This window comes from Gigantopelta aegis, chromosome 6 (assembly GCF_016097555.1).
Source record: "Gigantopelta aegis isolate Gae_Host chromosome 6, Gae_host_genome, whole genome shotgun sequence".
NCBI lineage: Eukaryota > Metazoa > Mollusca > Gastropoda > Neomphalida > Peltospiridae > Gigantopelta > Gigantopelta aegis.
The window spans coordinates 20,630,266-20,653,872 of NC_054704.1; the positions used below are offsets into that span (position 1 = coordinate 20,630,266).

Consider the following 23,607-nt stretch of genomic DNA (forward strand, 5'->3'; position numbering starts at 1 on the left):
ATTTGTATTTTAGGCGGTATGGTCGGCTTTATCTGGATTAAGGTAGACATTGCAAGTTTTTATTGCCTGTCAAAGTCCCTATTTAAAAGAAACAACAACAAAAAATGAAATAACCCTGATACATAATATTTGTACAGAGTAGCAAGGTAATAAACATTTTTCTTAGAGAGATTATTTTTTTTTGGAACGGAAGCTTTATCATTTATGCTCTTTTTTTTCATATTTTTTAATTCTTTTAATTGTGAAGCACAGTGTTTGTAGTTAAACAATTACAACAATTGTTTTTTAAAAATGCAATTTATTCAGCATATTTGCTACATCTTCTGATTATTAAGCATTATTGAAGACTGATGAATTTTTAAAATCATTTTTTGTTAGTGATTTGTTACTTTTTGGTACTTTCTCTTACAGTTTTTCAAACATTTCAATTAGTGTTGAATTATCATATTTGTGCAAATGTTCCAATTAATTGATAAGACTAAGTGAAGTTTAGCAATGTGAAGTCATTATCCAGAGAATGCACTAAATCTGTTAGTGTATCCTTAAATCTTTTTGGTTAAAGTGATTTGTACTTTCTCTTCTTACAGGTTTTGAAACATTTCAGTTAGTGTTGAATTATCATATTTGTACAATTGATCCAATTAATTGATAACACTGAGCAGTGTTCTCGCTGGGTGAAAATTAAAGGAGGGCGGCTGCTCGGCACCACACCTTTCAAAAAACACATCAATAAACGAAAAAAAAAAAAAAAAAAAAATGGGGGGGGGGGGGGGGGGGGGGTAGTTTGGTTACCATATTGTTGTGTGTTGGTAAACTTTGAGAAAAGACATACTCCTTTATTTGCCTATAAAAAAGTGCAAAGGGGTTTATAAAAAAAACTCGTCTTTTAATTGAACCGAAGATGATATCCGTCTTACATTCATGGGCAGTTCCGTTTTTGCTGGACCGATCAAAGTTTTAATATTATTTTTAATAAAGATTTCAAGATATACGAAAAACAATAAAGACGTTTGTAAAGTGATCTAATGTCGGATACATTTTTGTTATTTCCATCTTCATCGAATGAATCGATCGCTGTGATAAAATATTATCGCCAGCTGATAAAAAGTTTCGTTTTTGTAAAGACGGTGTATATATTATTTGGCACTCAAGATAAATGATTTTAATGATAAACACTACCACTTCCGTTGTTTTTATAAGCGTTCATATCCCCTCAAAATGAAAAGTTTACAATATTTTAGAAAGAACTGCTGAATAAACAGAATAACAGAAAGTAAAAATCATGTTTCAACCAATTATATCTGCAACTGAGGACAAAATATCAAAGGATAGTTAGTGGAAACAAAAGACAGAATGACCGTTCTGATCACTTGACAAATTTGGCGCCAAATAAGAGTGGGTTTTTTTCAATCGGAGATTGCCGAATCCGTAAAAAATTAAATATTTTCATTGCTTACATAAAATATAACTTTTATTGTGTCTATCAAACATACTATTACAAATGAATACAAATATTGGACAAAATAGAGGCTGTTAAAAATACTGTTAAATTACGTTACGGTAACTGTCATAAATGTTTCGTCAATTGCTTTTTCGTACACAACGCGGCTTGTTTCCTTTGAGGTCCAGTGTGCAGACTGATCGTTATTTTTTGTGTGGAAAAAAGTGCATTTGGAAATAGCAGAGATAGGTGTTGGAAAATAAAGAGGGGCGCTCAAAAATAAAGGAGGGCGGGGAACGTGAAAGGAGGGCGGCAAAATGGAATAGCGGGGCGGGGCGCCCCGCTTAAATGGAGCAGCGAGAACACTGACTGAGTGAAGTTTAGAAATGTGAAGTCATTATCCAGAGAATGCACTAAATCTGTTGGCTTATCCTTAAAGGGACAGACCCTAGTTTCAGCTCATGAAAATTAACATTAAGTTTGTTTAATCTACAAATCTGTAACCCATTTGGATAAAGTTACTATAGAGTGAAACATGAGTCATTAACTTTGAAATGGTGTAATACCCTCTCCATAATTCAGGGGACAATATTTCGAAGTCTGAGGTAACCGGAAGTCGGTTCACATGTTTTTTACCTAGGTAACCAATTGTTCGGTTACGTGAATTATATTTGCGTAACCCATGGGTTATCTGATCGGTTACCTCAAAATTACGTTGAAATTATATTTTAAATACATAGTTTTTAGCTGAAACATAAAGTTAAAACAAATACAAAAGAAAACATTTTACCAAAAAAAAAAAAAAGTCTTTAATGCTTGTTAAAGTTAACAATATTATAAAAGAACAATATTAGCCCCAGTACTGAAACAAAATACAGGGTCGTAGCCAGAAATTTTCTTAGAATCCGAGCGGGTGGATTCGGGGGGCCTCCCCCTGTGAAAATTTTGAAACTCAGGACGCCTGTAGATGCATTTTTTAAAATCTGCTTTCGAGTCAATTTTAAGAGGATATTTTATAGAACAATTACAGAAAGCCTCGACCTATTCACAGATTTTGTTTTTGCATTACACACATGCGTAATGGGCAACCTTTGAAATAAATACACATTTGCAGGGATTCCTTTTTGCGATTTGCGGTGGCTATGCTACTTTCACTTCACCGATGGTACTTATATACTACAGTGACGTTCCAAATATTTTATTTTTTAAAGCTCATTATGTGATGTTAGTATTTTTCAATTTTTGTGACACTATTGGATTCCTGTTTATGTTAAAACTGTTTTAAACATATATAAAATTATAGCCAATCCAATAGTATGTCTACATATATTCCTTTAGAGATAAAATAGCAGCAGAAAATTTAGCCGTCCCAAGCGGTCCGAGCACATTTCTTTAAAACTTTTTTAAACTGTAGACTGTTCGCAAGTTACAACTGTTGCAATATAACGTTGTTTACTGGTTTGCTGCGCATCAAGTATCTAAAAATCAGTCTAAAACATTTGTCGGAATACCAATAGTATGTCTGCATGAATAAACTTCCTGTAATTGTGAAGTTTGCAAGTTTTAATTTCTGAACGTTTACAGGTCATGACGTAACCGATTTGCGGTTCGCGTAAATTTAATTTTGCGTAACCGACACGTGAACAGAACGGCGGTTCGCGTGAAATATTGTGCCCTGTAATTGTTACTTCTCAGACGCATGTGCGTTTTTAAAAATATTAAAAAGGCATTTTGTGATATTAAAAACACCAAGATGACCAAAAACACCTCGAATGTACGGAAATGAATAATCTAAATAATAAAATTTAAGTAAAGTATGATTTCAGTTATCAAAAATGGCTCTAATAGTAAAAAATATGCCAGTGTTTAAAAACTAGGGTATGTCCCTTTAAAAATAATTGAAACATCTGTATACAATACTACATGTACATGTAAAATGTCCTACATTCCTATGATATATACTAAAAATTAAAACAAAAATTGAATGCACATATTTTTTATTGAAATTAAACTAATTTATTTAGGTTCCTGTCAAATGCTCACTTATTAATGTGCATGTGCAGTATGATGATTGTTCCACACCATAACGGGTATGACCACCTCTTGAATTGACCACTGCAGTGCATCGCAGGCGCATAGAATTGACTAAAGTGTTGATTTCTGCCTGTGGAATATTGTTCCATTCCTGAATGAGCGCTTGACGAAGTTCGTTGACGTTAGCGGGTGGGTTGGGACGACGCCTCAATCGTCTGTCCAGACTATCCCAGACATGCTCGATGAGGTTGAGATCAGGACTTTTAACGGGCCAGTCATCAATGAAATCAATGTTATTTGTCCTAAGAAAATTTACAGTGTCTCTAGCTGTATGAGAGGTGGCATTATCATGCTGAAAAAATCGAGATGTTGGCGTTGTTATGGAACAGAGGAATGACGTGATGAGCGAGAATGTCATCGCGGTAACGTTGAGCATTTAAATTGCCATCAATGACGAGTAGTGGTGAACAGTAACCAATGGCAATGGCTATCCAGACCATGACACAACCCCCACCCCCGAAACGATCTCGTTCAAGAACACAACAGTCAAAATAGCGTTCATTTCTCCTATGGCAGACGCACACCCTGCCATCACCACGTTGTAAAGAAAATCTGGATTCATACAAAAAAAGAACGGTGTTCCAGCGTTGCCGTATGCAACGAGTGTGTACACGTGCCTGATTTAGACGATGACGTTGCGTTAAAATGCATCCGACAAGGACGTCGTGCATGTAAACCGTTCTCCCGCAGAAGATTAAGAACAGTTTGCCCACTGATTCAGTTATTATGAAGCCCAGGTGTGTTAGCAGCAGTAGCAGTGGCAGTTTGGAATCGATTGCGCAAATGCGTGTTCATGATATAGCGGTCTTGACCACGCATTGTAACACGCGGACGTCCACGATGTGGCAAGTTGTTGGTGCTTCCTGTCGTTCGAAATCTTTCGCGAAGATTTCGTATCGCTCGACTAGAACTCCCAACATGCCTTGCAACGTCTTCTGTCGACATGCCAGCATCAAGCATGCCAATCGCCCGTTTGCGTAAATTATTGGGTATTCTTGGCATACTAAAAACTTTAATTTTTTTACAGATTTTGAAGCGTTTTCGTTCACTTGACAACAATGTCAGTAAGACAAGTAAAACAAATTGACCGAATACTACACGGGACATGTTGAACCATGCATGCACGTGCAAATTGCATTTCACGATGTCGACGATTAACAGTGCAAAAATAATCGATAAAATTCATGAATCCTGATAATACCAGCTCACGGCTAATACTACCTATATAATTTCATTACACAATGAATTCTTTAACACAACAAATACTATATGTACAAATCGGAAGTTTCTTTTTTTGTTCAGTATATATACACACACACACATTTGTATTATTATATACATATATATATACATCAGATCTGTCAACCCTCCCGGATTCCGCGGGAGTCTCCCGGTATTTGATCAAATCTCCTTTGTCCGGGAGACAGTTTCTCCTGTTAAATGACATTTTTGTAAGCATAAAAAAAAATCGATCCTCTTTTGTCAGAATAACAGAAGGGAACTAACTCTGCCTTTTTTTCTCATTCGGAAAATGTCGACTACTTTCGGTTTCCGAGAATGTAACAGGCCGAATTGTCCCGACTGTTTAACCTTTGCCGAAGTGAGAATTGTGGGATAGCCTATTTATATTGTTAAAAAAGCATATGGAGTTTATAAAATGACGTGTTATTATAATGTTTGTTGTCATCGTAATGGCTACGAAGCGTGTTGCCGCTAATTCAACAGGCATTCTTGTTCAACTTTGACATTCAGTGTTGCCATATAAAAATAAAAAAATCCAATTTAGTTCTAATAACACCTCTGAATTGTAAAATGTCTTCCCACTGGATTACATAATGCAACTATGACAAATCTGAACTGCTAGACTCCCGAGTTGACAGCGATACACACGATGCATGTTAATATCACATGTCACAGCAAGACAACGAAAAGACCAATTAGCTGTATAAACATACTTGTGTCAGTTAATTTTGTATGTTTGTGCGGTAAAATGTTGGTTATAAGGGTACACTTCAAGAAATTATTTTTGTACAATTAAAAAATGTGTGTGACATTGACATAAAGTTACTCACGGAAATGGGTATAATTCCGGTATATTTCACACGATGTCCGTAATGAGGTTTTACTGCAATGTTTATTGCATCATTATAATGATTTTAAATAAGTACCACGCCACCGTTCCTCATTATAGTAAAAACTGAATATTAATTTATAAGATTTATATAAATGTCTTTGGTACTTAGGTACACTAACCACAAATGATAATGTAACGCAACCTGTAAGGCTGTAAGTGTAATACCGTAAATGTACTAATTAATTTTTTTTTTTCTTGTTCATGTTCTTAACATTTTTGGATAAAATATATATTTTTTTTAAATATGTATTAAATCATAATAATATTTAAATTAAAAAAAAAATTAATTTTTTTTTAATGCCAAGATCTAAGGTTAAGAAGTATATATGACATTATAAAGTATTCATATAACTTATTGTAATAATGTTTTTTTTAAATCTTGCGATTTTGGGTTAAATTGTGTGAATTTAAAAAATCTCCTGCTTTTTGACAAAATCTGCTTTTTCAACACACACCTCCTGCTTTCTCTTGACTAAAGGTTGACAGGTCTGATATACATACATATACACATACACATACACATACACATACACATACACATACACATACACATACACATACACATATATATACAGGGCTGGCCAAAAGTACTTGTCCACTCGCCCCAGATTAGTAAAAAGTTGATCAGATCAGCAAAATTTACAATTAAGTCATCCGATGGGCAACCAAAATTGCCAAACACAAAGTTCCTGTTTATCCCTTTTATGTCATGTCATAGGGTTTTACGTGCACATTCAGAACAAGCTGTTGTAGCGCACGCCTGTCGTGGGCACAAGAGCCGGCCTTGGCAGGCTCCTCCTTCCATGACAGGAAAGGTGGGGGGAGGGGAGAGGAGGGACCGCCTGCATTGCAGGTGCAAGGAGCACCAGCAGCACGATCAAATCGGTATCCCTTTTGTACGCTTGCAGTTTTTGTAATTCCGTAGTCTGCAGCAAGCATGTGTGTGTGTAAGGCCCCTGATTATTATATCGAGTACCGTATTTGACCAGAAGCAGGCCCACGTCTTTGAATAAGCGCCCTTCCATTTTGAAGGCATTTAAGAAATTAATCATTTATTCATAAATCATGGTATTTTATGTCAGTGTCCATGAAGTAAATTACTGAAAACATTGAAGAATCAAGAAAAAGCTGTTTAAAACATTACGATCCAGCACGTTACTAAAATGGATAAGTAGACTCTTTGTAAAGTTAGTTTTCGCATTATCTATGTGAGCTCGCGCAACACACGTGATGTAAAACGAGGTCATGGAATTCCCACCGCATGGTCGGTTTTTCACTAATGTAGTAGCATTTCATATTATGAAATTAGGTTGTCCATTTGCAAATTTTCACATTTGTTTCCCAATTAAATTGATGTATTAAATATACATGCAATTAACATTTAATTGACTAAATATAAAAGAACAGTGAGTAGGCGCATATGCAGGAAAATTTTTAACAAGATCAAAGCAGTCTCCGACTAAGTCTGTGTGTCGGACTCATGTCAGGAGCGCCAGACGCCAGAATTTCTAAGGAAAACCAAGGGTACAGTGTTCTACGCTCGGTTTTATAACTTACTTTTCTTTGGCTAGTGGACCAAAAATTTTTTACTCGCCAAACTTAAAATGTTAGTAGCCACACTACTCTTTTTGCATCATTTATGCATGTGTTGTAACCATCTAAACATTATACATGACTTGTGCTGCTGGATTAAATAAATAGTTTGAAACAATGAAATTACTTAGTTTTCACTCAATCATGAATTTGAAATGAGGATCATTTCAGAATTGATCGCATGAGGGAGGTCGGATGGACTGTAATTATAATTTTATGCCTCACATGACTGCTATTTTATCCCCTATGTATCCTACCATTTAGATAAAATATTATTTTGTAGGTGGTGGGTATACCAAAACCCCCAATCTCCCCTCATTTGATTTGTGCTAGCAACATGCTTGCTAATTATTCTACAATAGGCAGTGCATTGTGTCAGTATTATCGTCATGCTGAAGCCACGGAAACTGAAAGCCAAGTTTCATTAAATTTTCTATGTTTTTTGGCTGGCTCTGTTTTGGTTTCAGCTGCAGATGTCTCAGACTGGCCTTCATTTGACTTTTCAGTACTTGTTTCACCCGTCTCGTCTTCTTGATTAGCGTTTGAAATTTTATATTTTCGTTTTCCTAAAGAATTGTAATATTTTAACATTTTGCCGCTTTGAAAGTTTTTGTCATGCTTCTACATGCTGGGCGCAAACAACGTATACATCTACACAGCATGAAAAACAAAAACACTGCTAACTGGGGCTGCATTTGATTTGAACGAGTGTAGCAACATGCATAATGGGTTAGCAGATCAAACGCAACACTTGTGTCTGTTCATTAATTACATAGCGGAAACTTTGGCTTTTGGGTTTTTTTTTACCCTGCTCCACATAACATTTTGTAACTTTAAAACCACCATACCTTCTAAAAATATGTAACACCCTTGTCACCCCTCCAATTTTCACTGCCTCAGTTATGCATTTTAACCAACATTATTTTGTTTGCATTTTTTTCTTTTGAATTTATTTTAAATAAATAATTGATTCAAAAATCATCTAATAAAAAATATGGCCATGTATGGCTGCCGGTATTTAGTTTATGCTTTTAAAAAAATCACATTGTTTTAAAGACGTTGCCGTTAAGTAAATCTTGACAAACATCCCTTCATAACGTTTGTAACACATCGCATGCATCAAAGAGCGTTAGGTAATTGTTGAAATGCTCATTTATAATATGCATTGTTTAATAATCAGTCTCCATTTTGTGTCTAGTATGAACAGTGAGTGAGCAACCTTTACTTGATTTTGTAACACATCACATGGTGCATCAAAGAGCGTTAGGTAATTGTTGAAATGCTCATTTATAATGTGCATTGTTTAATAATCAGTCTCCATTTTGCACTTTTCATTACAATGTGTATAGTATGAACAGTGAGTGAGTAACCTTTACTTGATTTTGTACTCGTGTTCTTCAATCGAATGCAACCACCACAGATGTATCATTGTGAATCGGTTATGTATAGTACAATACAGTTTTCGGAACTTCTTTAATCGGCCGATTGCCTACATGATCCAGAAATACATATCAATTGAGATATTCCAAATGGTTGTGTGCATCAAAATAATACACCAATCGAAATATCTGGATTGTTTTTGCAAGTATCAGGATTGTTTTCGTGATGAGTTCCGAACGGTACCGAAAATTAATACGGAATTCACAGTGATCTGACTGCACAATGATGTCAACAAATTTCATTGGTTTTCGCTGTTAGGGACTCTGAACGCACATGGCAAATAATTTAATACTTAGACGTTTTTGGAGTCGTCGCCTTGATAATAAATTCAGTTGGTCGCCATGCCAACATTTTGGTCGCATTGGCAACCATTTTTGGTCGCATTGACGACCATTTTGGTCACAACGTAGAACACTGGGATATACTTACCCTGAAAATTATTAAAATTAAATGTCCAGAAATGCAATGTCTTGCATCTACATGTAAAATTCATCCTGAAAAATAGAGGGGATTCTTTTTTTAATATTTAAACTCATCTGTCTTGAACCCTCCCCTCTCAAAAAAACAACAAAACAACCCAGAACCCCCCCCCCCCCCACCCCCCCAAAAAAAAAATAGTAAAATAAAATATTATGTTATTCACTGTGAAATCATTAAACCAGAGTAGCATATTTTCGATAATCATTCTAAAGTAAAGTGATAAAGTTTTAAAAAAATCATAAACTCGTTTCCAATTTTGCTTTGACATGCCGATAGCAATTTTTTGTAGTTTTTTTCTTTACATTTACAAATTAAAGGACATAACATATTAAGTAATACAGGGCTTACAAGTGTTTTGTATGACGTAAAATTGTTTGAAACATAGTTTAATTTTGATTTAAACTGCTTATGTTTTGGGACGAGTTAATGTTTTTGTGGGCAAGTGAAATTTGAGAATGACCTCTCCCGGCGGGCAGTTTAAAATTTTAGGATATGGCCAACCCTGATATACATACATACATACATACATACATACATACATACATACATTTTTTTGCAATAGGTATTTTTTATCCATAGCCTACACACCCCCCCCCAAAAAAAAAACAATTTACAACTAATAAATGCAACTTGTGCATTCTGATGATTCATGTATAACATACTTCCTTATTCCCTCTCCATCAATTCGTGCTTTTGCTTTAAATACATTTTAGAGTTGGTGATAACTATATGTAGTATTTGTAATGTATTTTGAAAAAAAAAGAGGTGAGAAATACAATTTATTGACATTGCAGTTTTCTAGTTGGACAAACAATTGAGTGAAAATGCAGAAGTGTTTATGACACCTTTTATGGCAGCACTGCTATCTGTCCCCAGAAAATTCTTCTTGGAATGACATAAGTACCATTTAAAAATGAGACAAATTTCAACAGCTAAAATGAAGTATACATTGACATTTGTTCATACATAATTTCAATCTGGGTTTTCACCATCCAGTTGGAGTGCTTGCTTGTGGTGTTTGTGTCACAGGCTTGAACTGTCTCGGTGGATCCATTCAATTGATTGGTTTTTTTCTCATTTCAACCAGTGCACCACAACTGTCTGTGGGAAAATGCATATCGAAGATCCGTTGCTGCATTACGAAATATGTTTGACATCCGATAGCCGATGATTAATTAATTAATGTGCTCCAGTGGTGTCATTAAACAAAACGAATGTCGTCTTTGCCATCCAATCAAGCACTGAGAAATATCAGTTAAGAATCCCTTTGTGATATTTAACCAATTCAAACTTGCACCACAGCCATCAGACTGCAAAATTCTTATCCTACTTAACTCCACTCACCTAATTAAGATTAAGAACATAATTCGCACACCATTTAAATCTGTATATTTAACTGATTTTATTATGTATATTAAGTGACAAGATATTTTCATTTTGTTTCAGAAAATATTTACTGTGCAAGATGTTTGGACCAAATAAAAGTAGTTTTGGTTTTGGTGCTGGAGCTTGTAAGTATATTTACATATTTAAATGTTTTTGTTTTTTTTAAAGATAGTACTCTGTTATAAGCAGTGCAAGATGCACTATTCTAAGGTATCTGTCAACATGCATTGTTTTCTTTTTTATCCAAACACCTTCATATATGGTAACTTGGTCTTCATTCTTTTTTTCTTTTTTTTGATTACTTGGTTTATTAGTTTAGTCATTGTAACATAACTACCACTGAATTTAAAAAAAAAAAAAAAAAAAAAAAAAAAAAAATATATATATAGATTAAAAGCCAGGGATTTATCGAGGCATTCTATGGGTCCAAATGTAGACCCCTTCCCCCCAGAAAATGTAACTCGAAATTTCCCAATTTCGATGTTAAAATTTCCAATATATATTTTAATTATGTCTGTTCTAATAAATTACTTTAACAGTGGTGTACTGCATTATTATGTGGCCTGAAAATATGTCCCAAGGTTAGTTACACACAGTGACTTTTTATCCAGATTTCCTGTTAGGGTAAAACCTGTAATATTGTGCTGCATTAGAATCAAAACAAACACTGTTTTGAATCAAAGGTGAAAAACACTTCCTTTTAGTGGTTAGTTGATTCATAACTTCTATTCCATTGTTTATACATTATAATATTGTTACAGAAACAGATGGTTACTGTATAACACAAAAGAACAGCAAAGTGGCATCATATTACAATACACATTTAATTAAATGTTCAAAGTATTTTTTTATTCATACATTCGTAAATTTGCTATTATTATTCATACATTCATAAATTTCCCTATTTTGTCCCTGAATTATTATTTGAGTATTATTAATAATTAAATTTCTGGCTGAAATCATTTATCTTTACATACATATTACATTTGTATCAATTTTTTTCATTTATTTTCAGCTACATTTGGATCAGCAACACCATTTGGTCAAAGTAAGAGCCCTGTGTCAACAAATTTCATCTCTAATACACTTAGTGTTTGAAGATTAACGCATGATAGTGCATACTGAATGCCTTTCCAAACGTTTATAATTTAATGAAATATATCCATTCTAGATATGGGCTGATAAACACATTTAACATTGATGCCAATGTTGAGAGGGAAAGAGAGTACAATTGTATCATTTTTGGCACTTTAAGGATAAGCAGAATACATATGTATTTATTTTATATGAATTATACATTTTGTATCATAAAGTAATGTAGGTAACTACTAAGGTGTACAAATAGCATTGAACTAAGTAGTTTTTAAAACTAAATAACAAAACTGGTATCCTGTTGATTAATATTAAAAATAATATGATGCAGTCTTAGCTCTTGGAAAGAAAATCACAACTCACAATTTTTGTGTATGGAATCAGGTGTCAACTCTAAAGACTGAAAAACTTAAAGTAAGATCCATAGTTGAGTAACAGCATGTATTAGGTATGTAGACCGATCATAACAAGTTACATATTTAATTATTGTTTTTACATTTAAAGGTAGCAGTACTTTTGGTGCAAAGCAACCTCCTGCGTTCGGATCTCAAACACCTGCGACTGGTGGACTATTTGGGACAGCAGGTACTGGTGGATTGTTTGGTCAGACACAGACCACATCAACATTTGGCCAGTCTTCAAACTTAAGTAAGAGAAAATTGTTTATGCTGTCTCTCGTGGACAGATGTGTTTTTATATATACAAAGAGGAATGTATGTATTAATGACAACTCAGCATGAAAGGGAGTATATAATGAAAGCTCTGTGGTTTACACCTCTACTAGGGAAACGTGTATCGCTGATTGGAAACCAGAGAAGCAGGTGATGTGTCGTGAACGTATATCAGTAGTTCCAATCAGTGATATAGAATGTAAACTAAGTTGAAAAGTATTTGTAGCAGGCCTGCAACAAGCTGGCTCTAATAAACTGCTAAGAAGCTAAAAACAAGATGCTTTATCAGTGGTATTGGTCTGCATGGACGACATTCTTTTATTTTACAATCCTCTCAGAATATTGCCTGAAAGAACCCTCTTAGTCTTGGAATTCAGTAAGAAACTGTCTTAAAGTTTTTCTTTGGAATTTGATCAGAAAATGCCTTTAGTACTCTTTTTTTTGTCTTGAAATCCTATCAGAAACTGTAACAAGAGAACAATAAACAACAGTGTTCTCATAATTCCATATTGTATGGGAATCACCAACAGTAGCTGCGATCCCACAATGAGATTGTTTGTTTTTTTGTTTACAGTCTTTCTTTTACAATGCTCCGTATTTACTGTTCTGTAGAAAAAGAGAAAGTCTTAATGATAATGTCCTGAAATTGTGAGTATGTTTATTTTTTCAAATTTCAGCATTTGGAAGCACGCCAGCTAGTACTGCTAGTGCAAGTCTTTTTGGAACACAGACTCCTACAGGAGGTTTATTTTCAACACCAGCTAGTTCTGCATTTGGATCAAAAGCACCTGGATTTGGAAGTAAGATACCAGAGGAAAAAAAGTAAACATTTGATGCATATACAAAATGGCTAGCGATTTACTATGATCACTTGCCATCTTGAACATGCCTCAGAAGGTTTTGTGCCTGGTTTTGCGTAACCCATAAAAGATGTACACCAATTTTTAATTCTCAGGGTCCAACTGTATCACAATACATTATTTACAACATAGTCAACAGTATTTTGAGAATAGCTTCTCACAAAAGTTTCTTTAAAGACATGATAATCATTGAAATTTACTATTTAAACCTCAAAATATATGGGTTATCTCAGTGTATTAAAGAATATTATTAATGTTAGTTGAAGCCAAGAAATAGTTCTTTCTGACTGACCATAGACTTACTGAAATTACTGGATGTATTGTTAATTGTAGAACATTGTAATACATGTTATTTGTGTTTTGGATTATAATATATTGATATAGATATTATTGCCACAGTTTATTTTGGTGTTGTGTATTAGGAATAAAAATTGTACTAGATCTTCTGGCAAGCATAATATTTTGTTTTTATTTCTGATATATGATATTGATGATCCCAAAACAAACCAGGGTAATAATCTCTTTATGATATTATCTCAAGCTTAATACATCTTTTTGTAAACGTTATACAAATGACATATGAATGTGATCCAGACCTTTTTTAAATGAGAAAAAATCAATGTGCTCTAGTTAAATAAAACAAACTTTACTTTTACTTTTTTTTTTAAATGAGAAAAAAAGTCAAAATTGGAATGGCATAATTTTGCATATGCTTACAAAATAACAAACTGGTGCTTGATGCTTTTTGTTTTTAGAATGTTGGACAACTTTCAATGTAATGCTTAGTACTGTTTGTTCGTCCGGTAATATGAACTGTTCTGTATCTGACAGGTTTTGGCATCGCAACATCTACTGCCGCCACTGGTGGACTCTTCAACCAGACTCCAACTCAGGCTACTGTTTTTGGCCAGTCTCGGCCAGGTGAGTAAACAGTTGATTTCAAATGTCTGGTCCTTGCAAATATACAAACTCTGTAGACATAACCTTTCTTAAAATAATAAGAGTAATATGTTAAAAATATTAGTAGTAAGATGTTTACTGTTGGCCATGGATGGAATATATTATGAGAATAAAAAAACATCTAAAAAAAAAAAAAAAATCCATATCAAGGTTATAATACAAGTCAGGCAAAATACTTCTCACCTCTGTGGAATTTTACAATTTCTGTATATATAACAAAAAATTGTTTTTTCCTTCCCCTCTAAACATGTAGTGTAAGTGCATCATGTTATGCAAGAGAAAGATAAAGTGTTAACTTCTGCACAGGTGCTGTCATTGTCTGTAACCAAAACAAAAGTCCATACATGGCATACTTATTCTATCTTTACTTTACTTTAGACAGGCTTGGTTTAAATGAAAAATTCGCAGTCACTGTCTATTATTAAATGTTTTTGTCTTACCAAAACAAAGTTGGAAGCAAGATTTTTAAACATTAATAACAAAAAATAAATAGAAATAGAACAAGATTTATCATGAATTTATTTTTTAATTTGTATTATTATTAAATCAAAACTAATGTATAGTTACTGTAGTGAGACATTTAAGTTCTTTGGAATTGTTTCTGAGGATATTTTTTATAGTTTTTTTTAGCGGTCATGCAAATTATATTTTTTAGGATTGACTGTCATTTAGAAAATGAATTTTAATTTGTAGTATTTGGAGGTGCTACCACTCAGAATGGAACAACCATCAAGTTTAATCCCCCTCAGGGACAAGATACGATGATGAAAAATGGTACTTCAGCCAGTATCCAAACACGGCATCAGTGCATAACGGCCATGAAAGAATATGAAAACAAAAGTTTAGAGGTAATTCTTGTTACAGATAATATCTTTAGGGAGGTAGTTGTATGAGAGGCAGATTTTCTTATAATAGAGGCATTGAAGAGTTTGTGTCACATTTTAATGTAGGAAACTGAACAGCCTTTTAATAGTCATGGATGGTACACTATTTTAGCAGACTTATTACATTTTGTTAAAGATGGTTTCACATGTTTTCTGTGTACAATTGTTGGTCATGTTAATTAAATATATCTGTGTTTTGCTTTTCATGAATCTACATTAAACGCTTTATATTTCTATGAAATCCATATTCAGTGGTTATTTAAAATAATATTTTTTTATGAACAGTTGTTAGCCATAGTTATATTTAGTCATGTTATTTTGATTAAATATGGACTATTAATAACCAGTATTTCACATTGAAAAAAGAAAATCTTCCATCAAAGCTTTATATTTTTATGACATCCAAATGCAGTGGATATAGTACTAGTATATGTTAATGTGAAGAAATCTTGATGCAGTGTTTTTGTGATAGGAGCTGCGTGTGGAGGACTATTTGGCCAATCGGAAAGGAAAGCAAGATGCAGCTACTGTGGGCATCTTTGGATCAACGTCTACTGCAAATCCAACTACAGGCTTTGCCTTTGGCCAAGCATCACAGAGTACAGGTATGCAACTAAAATATTTATTTACATTTGTAGGTGGTAGGTGTATAAATATATTTCCTTGTACCCCTTGGGCAACTCAAAATTTATTGTATTAAATCATTCTGTATTTGTATTTTGTAAACATATTAGACAATTGCCTGGAAATGTTTGTTTTCAAATACGCCAGCTTAAAGTAAGACTTAATATCATGTAAATTTTCTTCCTATCTTGTCATTTATTTAAGCAGCTATTTTTACTTCTACTCCAACAGCACTGAAAAGCTGAATAGATTCTGCAGGTCAGGTTGTTCTGTTTCTAGTACATGGATGTCAAGACCATGTGTTTTGTGTTAATGCTAGAATGCAATTAAATGATGTAGTTGTGTTTTACAGGTGCATTTGGTACCAATACATCTACCAGCAGTGGTGGGTTGTTTGGACAGACTCAGCCTGCACAGACAGGTGGACTGTTTGGTGCCAGTAAGCCTCTGTTTGGGAACACAGCGACCAGCACAGGAACAGGCTTTGGATTTGGAGCAAGCACAAACCAAGCAACTTCACTCTTTGGACAGACTCAAGCAGCAAAGGTATCACATGAAAATAAGGCAGAAGTTCATATTTTTTAAAAAGAAGAAAGTAATACATATTATGTTTTTGTTTCTAAAATCTAATAGTTGATTCCCTACATTTATGATCAAACATCCTGTAAAAGTCACATTACCTAACAAATTAAATTGCTTTGTGCCTAAAATGGTGATTTATATTACTACAAACTCATTCAAACAATTGTGATGTATATGTGCATCAGTTGAGAGTGAAAAGGTACCATCTGCAATATTGTCTGAAGTGCAGATGGCACCATCTTACTTTGAATCCATGGATAGCTGTGTGTGTGCGTGCATGCGTGTGCATGCATATGTGTAGCAAATGTCATTTGAGGGTAGTTAAATATGTCACTTGCCTATAAAGATGCAGGTATGTGCCTTTGTGTAAAGTTTGGTCATGTAGAGTCGAACAAGAAAAATAAAGTTTTGTGATTGGCTCTTTTTAAAATATTTGGTTTAGTAAGGAGTAGAGATTCATCATTAGTTGGTCAGACTTCCTCTTTTTTTTAAATAATTTTTTATGGAAATGACAAAGAAAAATCAGGTTACAATAAGATTTTAACATGCTTTGTGTAGTAAAGTCATTGGATATTTAATACTGTTATATTTGTATGGGCTAATATGTGCCATATATAGATTATCATTCAGGTTTTATTTGACATTCCAGCCCACCTTGTTTGGTGCTACACCAGCTGCGTCTACACAACCGTCCTTGTTTGGAGCCAGCACGTCTACATTTGGTCAGTCTGGGGGATTTGGAACAGCTGGCTTTGGAACCCAAGCTGCGACAGTAAATATATATATATATATATATATTCTTATCAGTTCTCTGTAAAATTACTCAGTACACAGATTGGTTGTGTTCATATTACATAATTATTAACATTTGAAAAAAAAATTAGAGAGTAAAATAAACGTAAAATAAAACAAAGTCTGTCTGTGTTTATTTTTCCATCACTTGCAAGAGCCGGAGGTAGTGAATGTTAAAATACAGTCCGTGTTGTCTGACCTTGGACATGGTTTTAACTGTTTTAACGTAACTGGTTAAAACTTCAACTTCACCAGTGAAAATGATTCAGAGACATGAATAAAACAACGTTCAAATAAAATTAGGCTTTTATCACTCGAGTGTGGTGGAGGAATTGTGCTCATTGTACACTTTATTTTTACAAACCATTTGCGTATTAAGATATTTTTTATTGTTTTATTTTGTTTTATAATTTACATTACATGGATGAATTGTATTTAATGGATTTAAGAAAAAGTCTATAGAGAATGCATTCTGTTAATGGTTTTTATAATAATTTTGACTGGCGTCGTGGTAGGCCATCGGTCTACAGGCTGGTAGGTACTGGGTTCGGATCCCAGTCGAGGCATGGGATGTTTAATCCAGATACCGACTCCAAACCCTGAGTGAGTGCTCCGCAAGGCTCAATGGGTAGGTGTAAACCACTTGCACTGACCAGTGATCCATAACTGGTTCAACAAAGGCCATGGTTTGTGCTATGCTGCCTGTGGGAAGCGCATATAAAAGATCCCTTGCTGGTAATCAGAAGAGTAGCCCATGTAGTGGCGACAGCGGGTTTCCTCTCAAAATCTCTGTGATCCGTAACCATATGTCTGACGCCATATAACTGTCAATAAAATGTGTTGAGTGCGTCGTTAAATAAAACATTTCTTTAATAATTTTGAATTCTGTGTTTCAGACGGGTGGATTGTTTGGAAATAAACCGGCTGGTTTTGGTGCCACCACAACAACTGCATCACCAGCCTTTGGGTTTGGTACAGGAAGTAACTTGTTTGCCAAGCCAATGTCATCAGCATCAACATTTGGTTTCGGAACTGCAAGTGCAGCTCCCTCATTTGGAGGTATGTATAAATGATAGTTTAACAAGAGGATATATTCTGTAAAACAGTCTTTTGTGCCCATTATGTAATTTCTTTTCAACTTCACCTGTCCTCAAACAAATGCATATTCCCCTAAGGATAGTAGTCTGCTTTGAACATCCGAACAGCCAATGGGATGGCTTAAAATTCTTCTACTGTGTACTTGTTCCTGGTCCGGTCACGTGACTAACTTCCTTCTTCTGAAATCCTTGATGTACCTTAGTTGATAAATGTACAACAAAACTGGAATATTACTTGCCTGGTTAACTAAGGTTAAATAAAATTATCACACAAAAAATATTGATAAAAGATTTTGCAACCCATCATTAATTTACTTGTTTCTTTACAAAGTAATTCCAGTTAAAATAATGGGTTTTAAAACAAACAAACATACATAATACTTTTCTACTCTGATTTTTTAAATTTTATTATATTATTATTATTATATATTTTTAAATTAACAGCTGCACAGTCTGGTTCTTTATTTGGTGGCAAACCTGCTGGATTTGGAGCACCATCAACAAGTTTGGCCACTGGAAGTGGGGCATTCAACTTTGGTGGTAATCTGACTTCTGGTAGCACAGGATTGTTTGGAGCGGCTGCAAGCAAACCAAGTGGCTTTGGTTTTGGAGGAACCAGTGCAACAGCTCCTGGTGAGTATTATGAAACATTCATAAGTATTCACACATCGTTGAACTAAAGTTGGGTGGGTCATAGAAAACCTTTCTACTGAGTAATTTTACAGGATTTCTCTCACAGCGGTGAAAATGCTGTGAATATTTTCCTGGAACTAGATGTTACAGGGATTTGATTTTTTTTTGTGCATAAAATAATTTTTGCAAAGTACACTGAATTTGATTTTAAATTCTTAAAATGATCATCATCTGGGTATGATGTAGTGTTTTCAACTTTTTGAGAGATTGTTTCCTTTTTTATTAATAAATGGTTATCATCCTTGATTTTAACATTATCACAAGAAAATGATTTTCATGTTCATGCACCCTCTCCCCTGGTTGATAGATGTGAAATTTTAAGTCTTGCAGCCTTAATCTATCAGGCTTGGATGACATTGGTAATTATAATTCTATTACCGATCCATGTGCTTATTGTTGAGTTTCCAGATACTATTAAAATTGTCAGAGATGGAGTATTACTTAAATTAATTGCATTGTGTATAAAAGTACGATTTTTATGTTTGTTAAAATTAATTTAATTAATCCAACCATACATAAGAAAATAGTAATTACTGACTGAAATATGAAAAAACACAAACTATTAGTTATTAAATTAATATTCCAATTAGTGTGATAGAAAATTTCATATATTTGCCACTGTTTTTGTAGAATATACATTTTTCAAATATCTTTTCATTGCAGCATTCGGTGGTCTTGGTGCTGGAACTTCAGGATTTAATATTGGGGCTCCAGCTTCCCTTGGGTTGTAAGTATTTATTATTATTTTGTTTAATACTTGACCAGTCACATCCTTTTTTACTGTTGTCCAGTAGAATAAGCATATTCGGTTTGATTTAGTTATCATCTAGTAATTAACTGTAAACAATTGAGTTGACATGATTGCTTTTAAAGAAATAAATTATAAGCATTTGCATCTGTTCACTTTATGTTCATTTCTTGTTTGTCCTTCATGACTCCCATGTCAAAAATAGTTGTGTGTACTCTCCAATATTTTAAAGTGCATGTTGGATACATCTTGCTGCTAATAAAAAATGTCTTGAAAAAAGCTGCTTTGTTTTCTCTAACCTCTAAAGGCTGTCATATCTAATAACTGCTAACAAAGCATAGTGCAGTGTATCATTAAATAGCAGTTCAAAATTAGCAATGGAATTCAGTACTGCTACCACAATTTTGTTTATCTGCATCTGTACTACACTGCCGTTAAAAGATGGCCTGAATTTCAAGGCCGAAATAGATATTTATTTACTTTTCATGTTGTGAATATTTTGTTTATTCTAGGGACCCTAAACTGAAATTTGTTATGCATGTTTGTATGTGATTTGATCTGTTAAGACACATGGAGTTAAATGTTGGTAAAATAACTGCTTTGCAGAGCAATACTGTTAAGATCCTGTATATTGGTGCCTGTAATGTTTAAATATTTGTACAGTGTTATTTGTTATTTGCAGAACAACACAGTTAACCACAGCTAATGATGCCCAGCTTCAACAGCAACTCCAAGCACTTGCCAGTTCACCATTTGGAGATAGTCCTCTGTTCTGGAATCTCAAACAGGTACATGTCTCATATAATTGTGCATTAATTATGCAATATTAAACTTCTTTTTTGTATAAAGTTTTTGTCTCACATGAAAGACGTTTTTGTTATTTTATATAGGGACAAAAAGTTAGCCATTGCTTCAAACAACAGGCTCGGGAAATTATGTTTTAAGGAATTAATTTAAACAAGCATACATGTTCAAATCTGATGATAGCGTGACATTTATATAGATATTTTTAACTATCGGGGCCACATTTTACAATGTGATCTTGGCACTGAGATTGCTTCATAAAACGGGATCCTGGGGCCCTATTTTCGAAGCCATATTAGCGCTACAAAATTGTAAAACCGTCGTAGGTTGTGACGTCACTACAGCGCATGCCATAGTGACGTCATAGCTTACGATGATTTCACGATTTCGTAGGATAAGATAGCTTCGAAAATATGGGCCCTGGGCAGTAATGTTAAATATTGTAGATATTGTTTCTACAGAATTGAATTAAATAAAAATAATTTGGAAGTCTTTTAATTTTTGTTTTATTGCTAACATTGACAATTAAATTTATTTTTATTACCTTATTGTTTTGTTGTTATGCTTGTAATTTTCCTCAATAAAGTAATGTAATGAAACTTTTTCGTTTTCAGAATGCGGCGAGAAAGGATGAGGTATTAAAACCAACAAACCCAGCAGCCCAGAAAGCTGCCTTGTCTTCAGCGTCACAGTATAAAGTCAGTCCAAGACCAACAGCCAAGATCAAACCCAAGTCTCTGCATTCACTCATGAATGGCACTAAGGTACGTTGGTTTGTGGCCTATTCCGACATCTAACAATGGGGAGTGGGTGAGAGAAATGTGAACTAAATGCAATTGTGCAACAATATGGTCAAAGCCATGTTGCGATACAGCAAACCTGATATTATTTAATATTTATATTTCATTTTACAAATAAAATTTTAATGAACATGCTAAATCATTTAGTCCATATTTTTATTCAAGAAAATTGGCATGTTCTTGATTCTCAGACTGACGGTGTATACAAGGTGGGGAGAGATGTGCGGCTTTTTTTTTATTCAAATAAGGACCTATTTTGTTAAATTTATTGGAAAAGGGGAGGCTGATTCAAACATATTAGCTTATTTCTGGTCGATACAAGGAAACAATAGGGTTAACTGTATTGCGTATTAATATATGTAGCAGCACTAATTAATTGCATCTACCTGTGATCTTTGTAGGTTCCTAATGATCTAAAATTGATCTTGATCTACTATATATAATGCACAAAATGAATTGTTCTTATTTAGTAACAAAATAAAAAATTGTAATACTTATTATATATTGCTAATAACTGTTAAGGATATTATTTCTTCAGAATTGTATTCATTACTTAAAACTAGGCTGGTCTTTCTGATACTATAATGATCTGAATGAATTTTATAATCAAAAGACTAAAATCTTTCTTCGTTTTTTTTATAATATGCCTATTTTAAAATTATTTTTATTTGCTCTTTTGTTTGTCTTCTGTGGTAGATATAACTTTCTTTTCCAATTTTTTTTTTGCAGTCTCAGCTATTCGAGGGATTGGAAGATGATGATTTCAGTTTTGGAAATGATACCTTTATGCCTCGGAAAAGTGTAAAAACGCTGGTGCTGAAAAAGAACCAGTGTGACAGCAGTGCAAGTCGTGGCTCTTCTTTGATTGACGAGAACCCAAATATGTCATCAGTGAATCAAGAAACTCCCAGAATCACACGGCCCATTACAAGGTACAATATGTTTGTGTTCTTTCCATTTTCCAAAGTATGTTGCTCTGGTGGAGGTAAAATAGCCAAAATAAATTGTTTTCGTGGTTGAAAATGATAATACTTTTTCTGCTATTTTGTTTTGTATGTTCTCATTTTGAGGTACAATATGATCTCATTGGCTTAAACACTGTCAGTACTTCTCCAAATCACGTCATTACACTTGTTATTATCCACATGGTTCAAAATAACCGAGTTAATAAAAATCATACGAAGCCCACATGTAATATAAAGTAATGACGTAATTTTGGGAAGCGACTGCATAACATGACGTTACTTTCCCAGGCCAAGCTCGGACTGCATGTGAAATATGACGTCATTTTGTCATCTCCTTCTAATTATGGATGAAACATTTTGAGATGGTTCTTGTTATTCATAGCAATAATAATATGAATAATAAAGAAATTATTACACTCGCATGTGAGTCGTACTGATTTTACCTAACTTGTTTCAGGATTCATGTATTACCCTCGCTCTTGCTCGGGCAATACAAAAATTCTGCCATTCGTTTCGTAAAATCAGTACAACACACAAGCTCATTTAATAATCACTATTTATTACACGTGTGCTTCGTATGATTTTTATTAACTTGATTTTGTTGAACCATGTGAATAATAAATATCTGTAAAAGTGATATGGCAATGTTTTTGAATAGACCTCTTTCTCATTCCACTGCACATGTGCCCGTTGCGGAGTTACTCGAGGACGCAAACTGCGAGATCTCGCCAAAATAGACCTATCTGCAAATTGGGGGGCAAAAGCAATGGGAGGCCACGACCATTGTTCAATTATTAACTGTTCTAATCGCATATGTCCGGGAAATTCGTTATCCTTCCATCGATATCCCGCCAATGGATATCGGAAACGTTTGTGGGTAATCGTTTCACGTAGAAAACGATTTTAATGTTACTCTAAGTACGAGGGTTTGTTCGGTACATTTTGTAGGAGGGAAGCCAGTGAACGCATAAGGGACCAAAACCTTACCGGTTCTGTACAGGACGTTCCTACACAGGGCGGTCTAGTATACTTAGATATGGTGGAAAACACATTAACAGTAAAGAAAATAAATATATATTTTGTATATAAAGAAAATATATGTATATTTCGGATTATACTCAATAAAATATATAACGTGTGCGTGTGTAAATATATAAAAAATAAATGTAGTCAGGACAGCTCTGTACAGAACGTTCCTATACAGGGCGGTCTAGTATTCTCTACTTAGATATGGTAGTAAACAGTAAATATAATAAAATAAATTTATATTTTGTATATACAGAAAATATATGTATATTTCGGACAATACTCAACAGAATATATATATATATATATATATATATATATATATATGAACTTTTAATGTTATTATTACTCAGTATGTTTCAAATTTAATTATAAGTATTGTCTGTTATTACTTTTACGTTCATCTAGGTATGAACAAAAAAATCATCCGCAAACTTATGT

The 23,607-nt window shown here is 34.0% G+C and overlaps 1 protein-coding gene across 2 annotated transcripts in view; it reads left to right on the top strand.

The window, feature by feature from the left end:
- The first annotated feature begins 7 nt into the window (after positions 1-7).
- The window catches only part of LOC121375686 (nuclear pore complex protein Nup98-Nup96-like), a 67,297-nt gene continuing 43,697 nt past the window's right edge, over positions 8-23,607 (top strand). The window contains exons 1-16 of one of the 2 annotated variants that reach the window (XM_041503268.1): positions 8-146; positions 10,629-10,693; positions 11,584-11,616; positions 12,165-12,308; positions 13,009-13,131; positions 14,023-14,112; positions 14,845-14,999; positions 15,508-15,640; positions 16,012-16,205; positions 16,891-17,013; positions 17,930-18,092; positions 18,575-18,763; positions 19,487-19,550; positions 20,254-20,359; positions 20,990-21,139; positions 21,905-22,107. In XM_041503268.1, coding sequence (XP_041359202.1) covers positions 10,648-10,693; positions 11,584-11,616; positions 12,165-12,308; positions 13,009-13,131; positions 14,023-14,112; positions 14,845-14,999; positions 15,508-15,640; positions 16,012-16,205; positions 16,891-17,013; positions 17,930-18,092; positions 18,575-18,763; positions 19,487-19,550; positions 20,254-20,359; positions 20,990-21,139; positions 21,905-22,107 — 1,916 coding nt within the window. In that variant the 5' untranslated portion in view covers positions 8-146; positions 10,629-10,647. The remainder of the gene's footprint in view (positions 147-10,628; positions 10,694-11,583; positions 11,617-12,164; positions 12,309-13,008; positions 13,132-14,022; positions 14,113-14,844; positions 15,000-15,507; positions 15,641-16,011; positions 16,206-16,890; positions 17,014-17,929; positions 18,093-18,574; positions 18,764-19,486; positions 19,551-20,253; positions 20,360-20,989; positions 21,140-21,904; positions 22,108-23,607) is intronic. The other variant, XM_041503269.1, reaches the window with a different exon arrangement.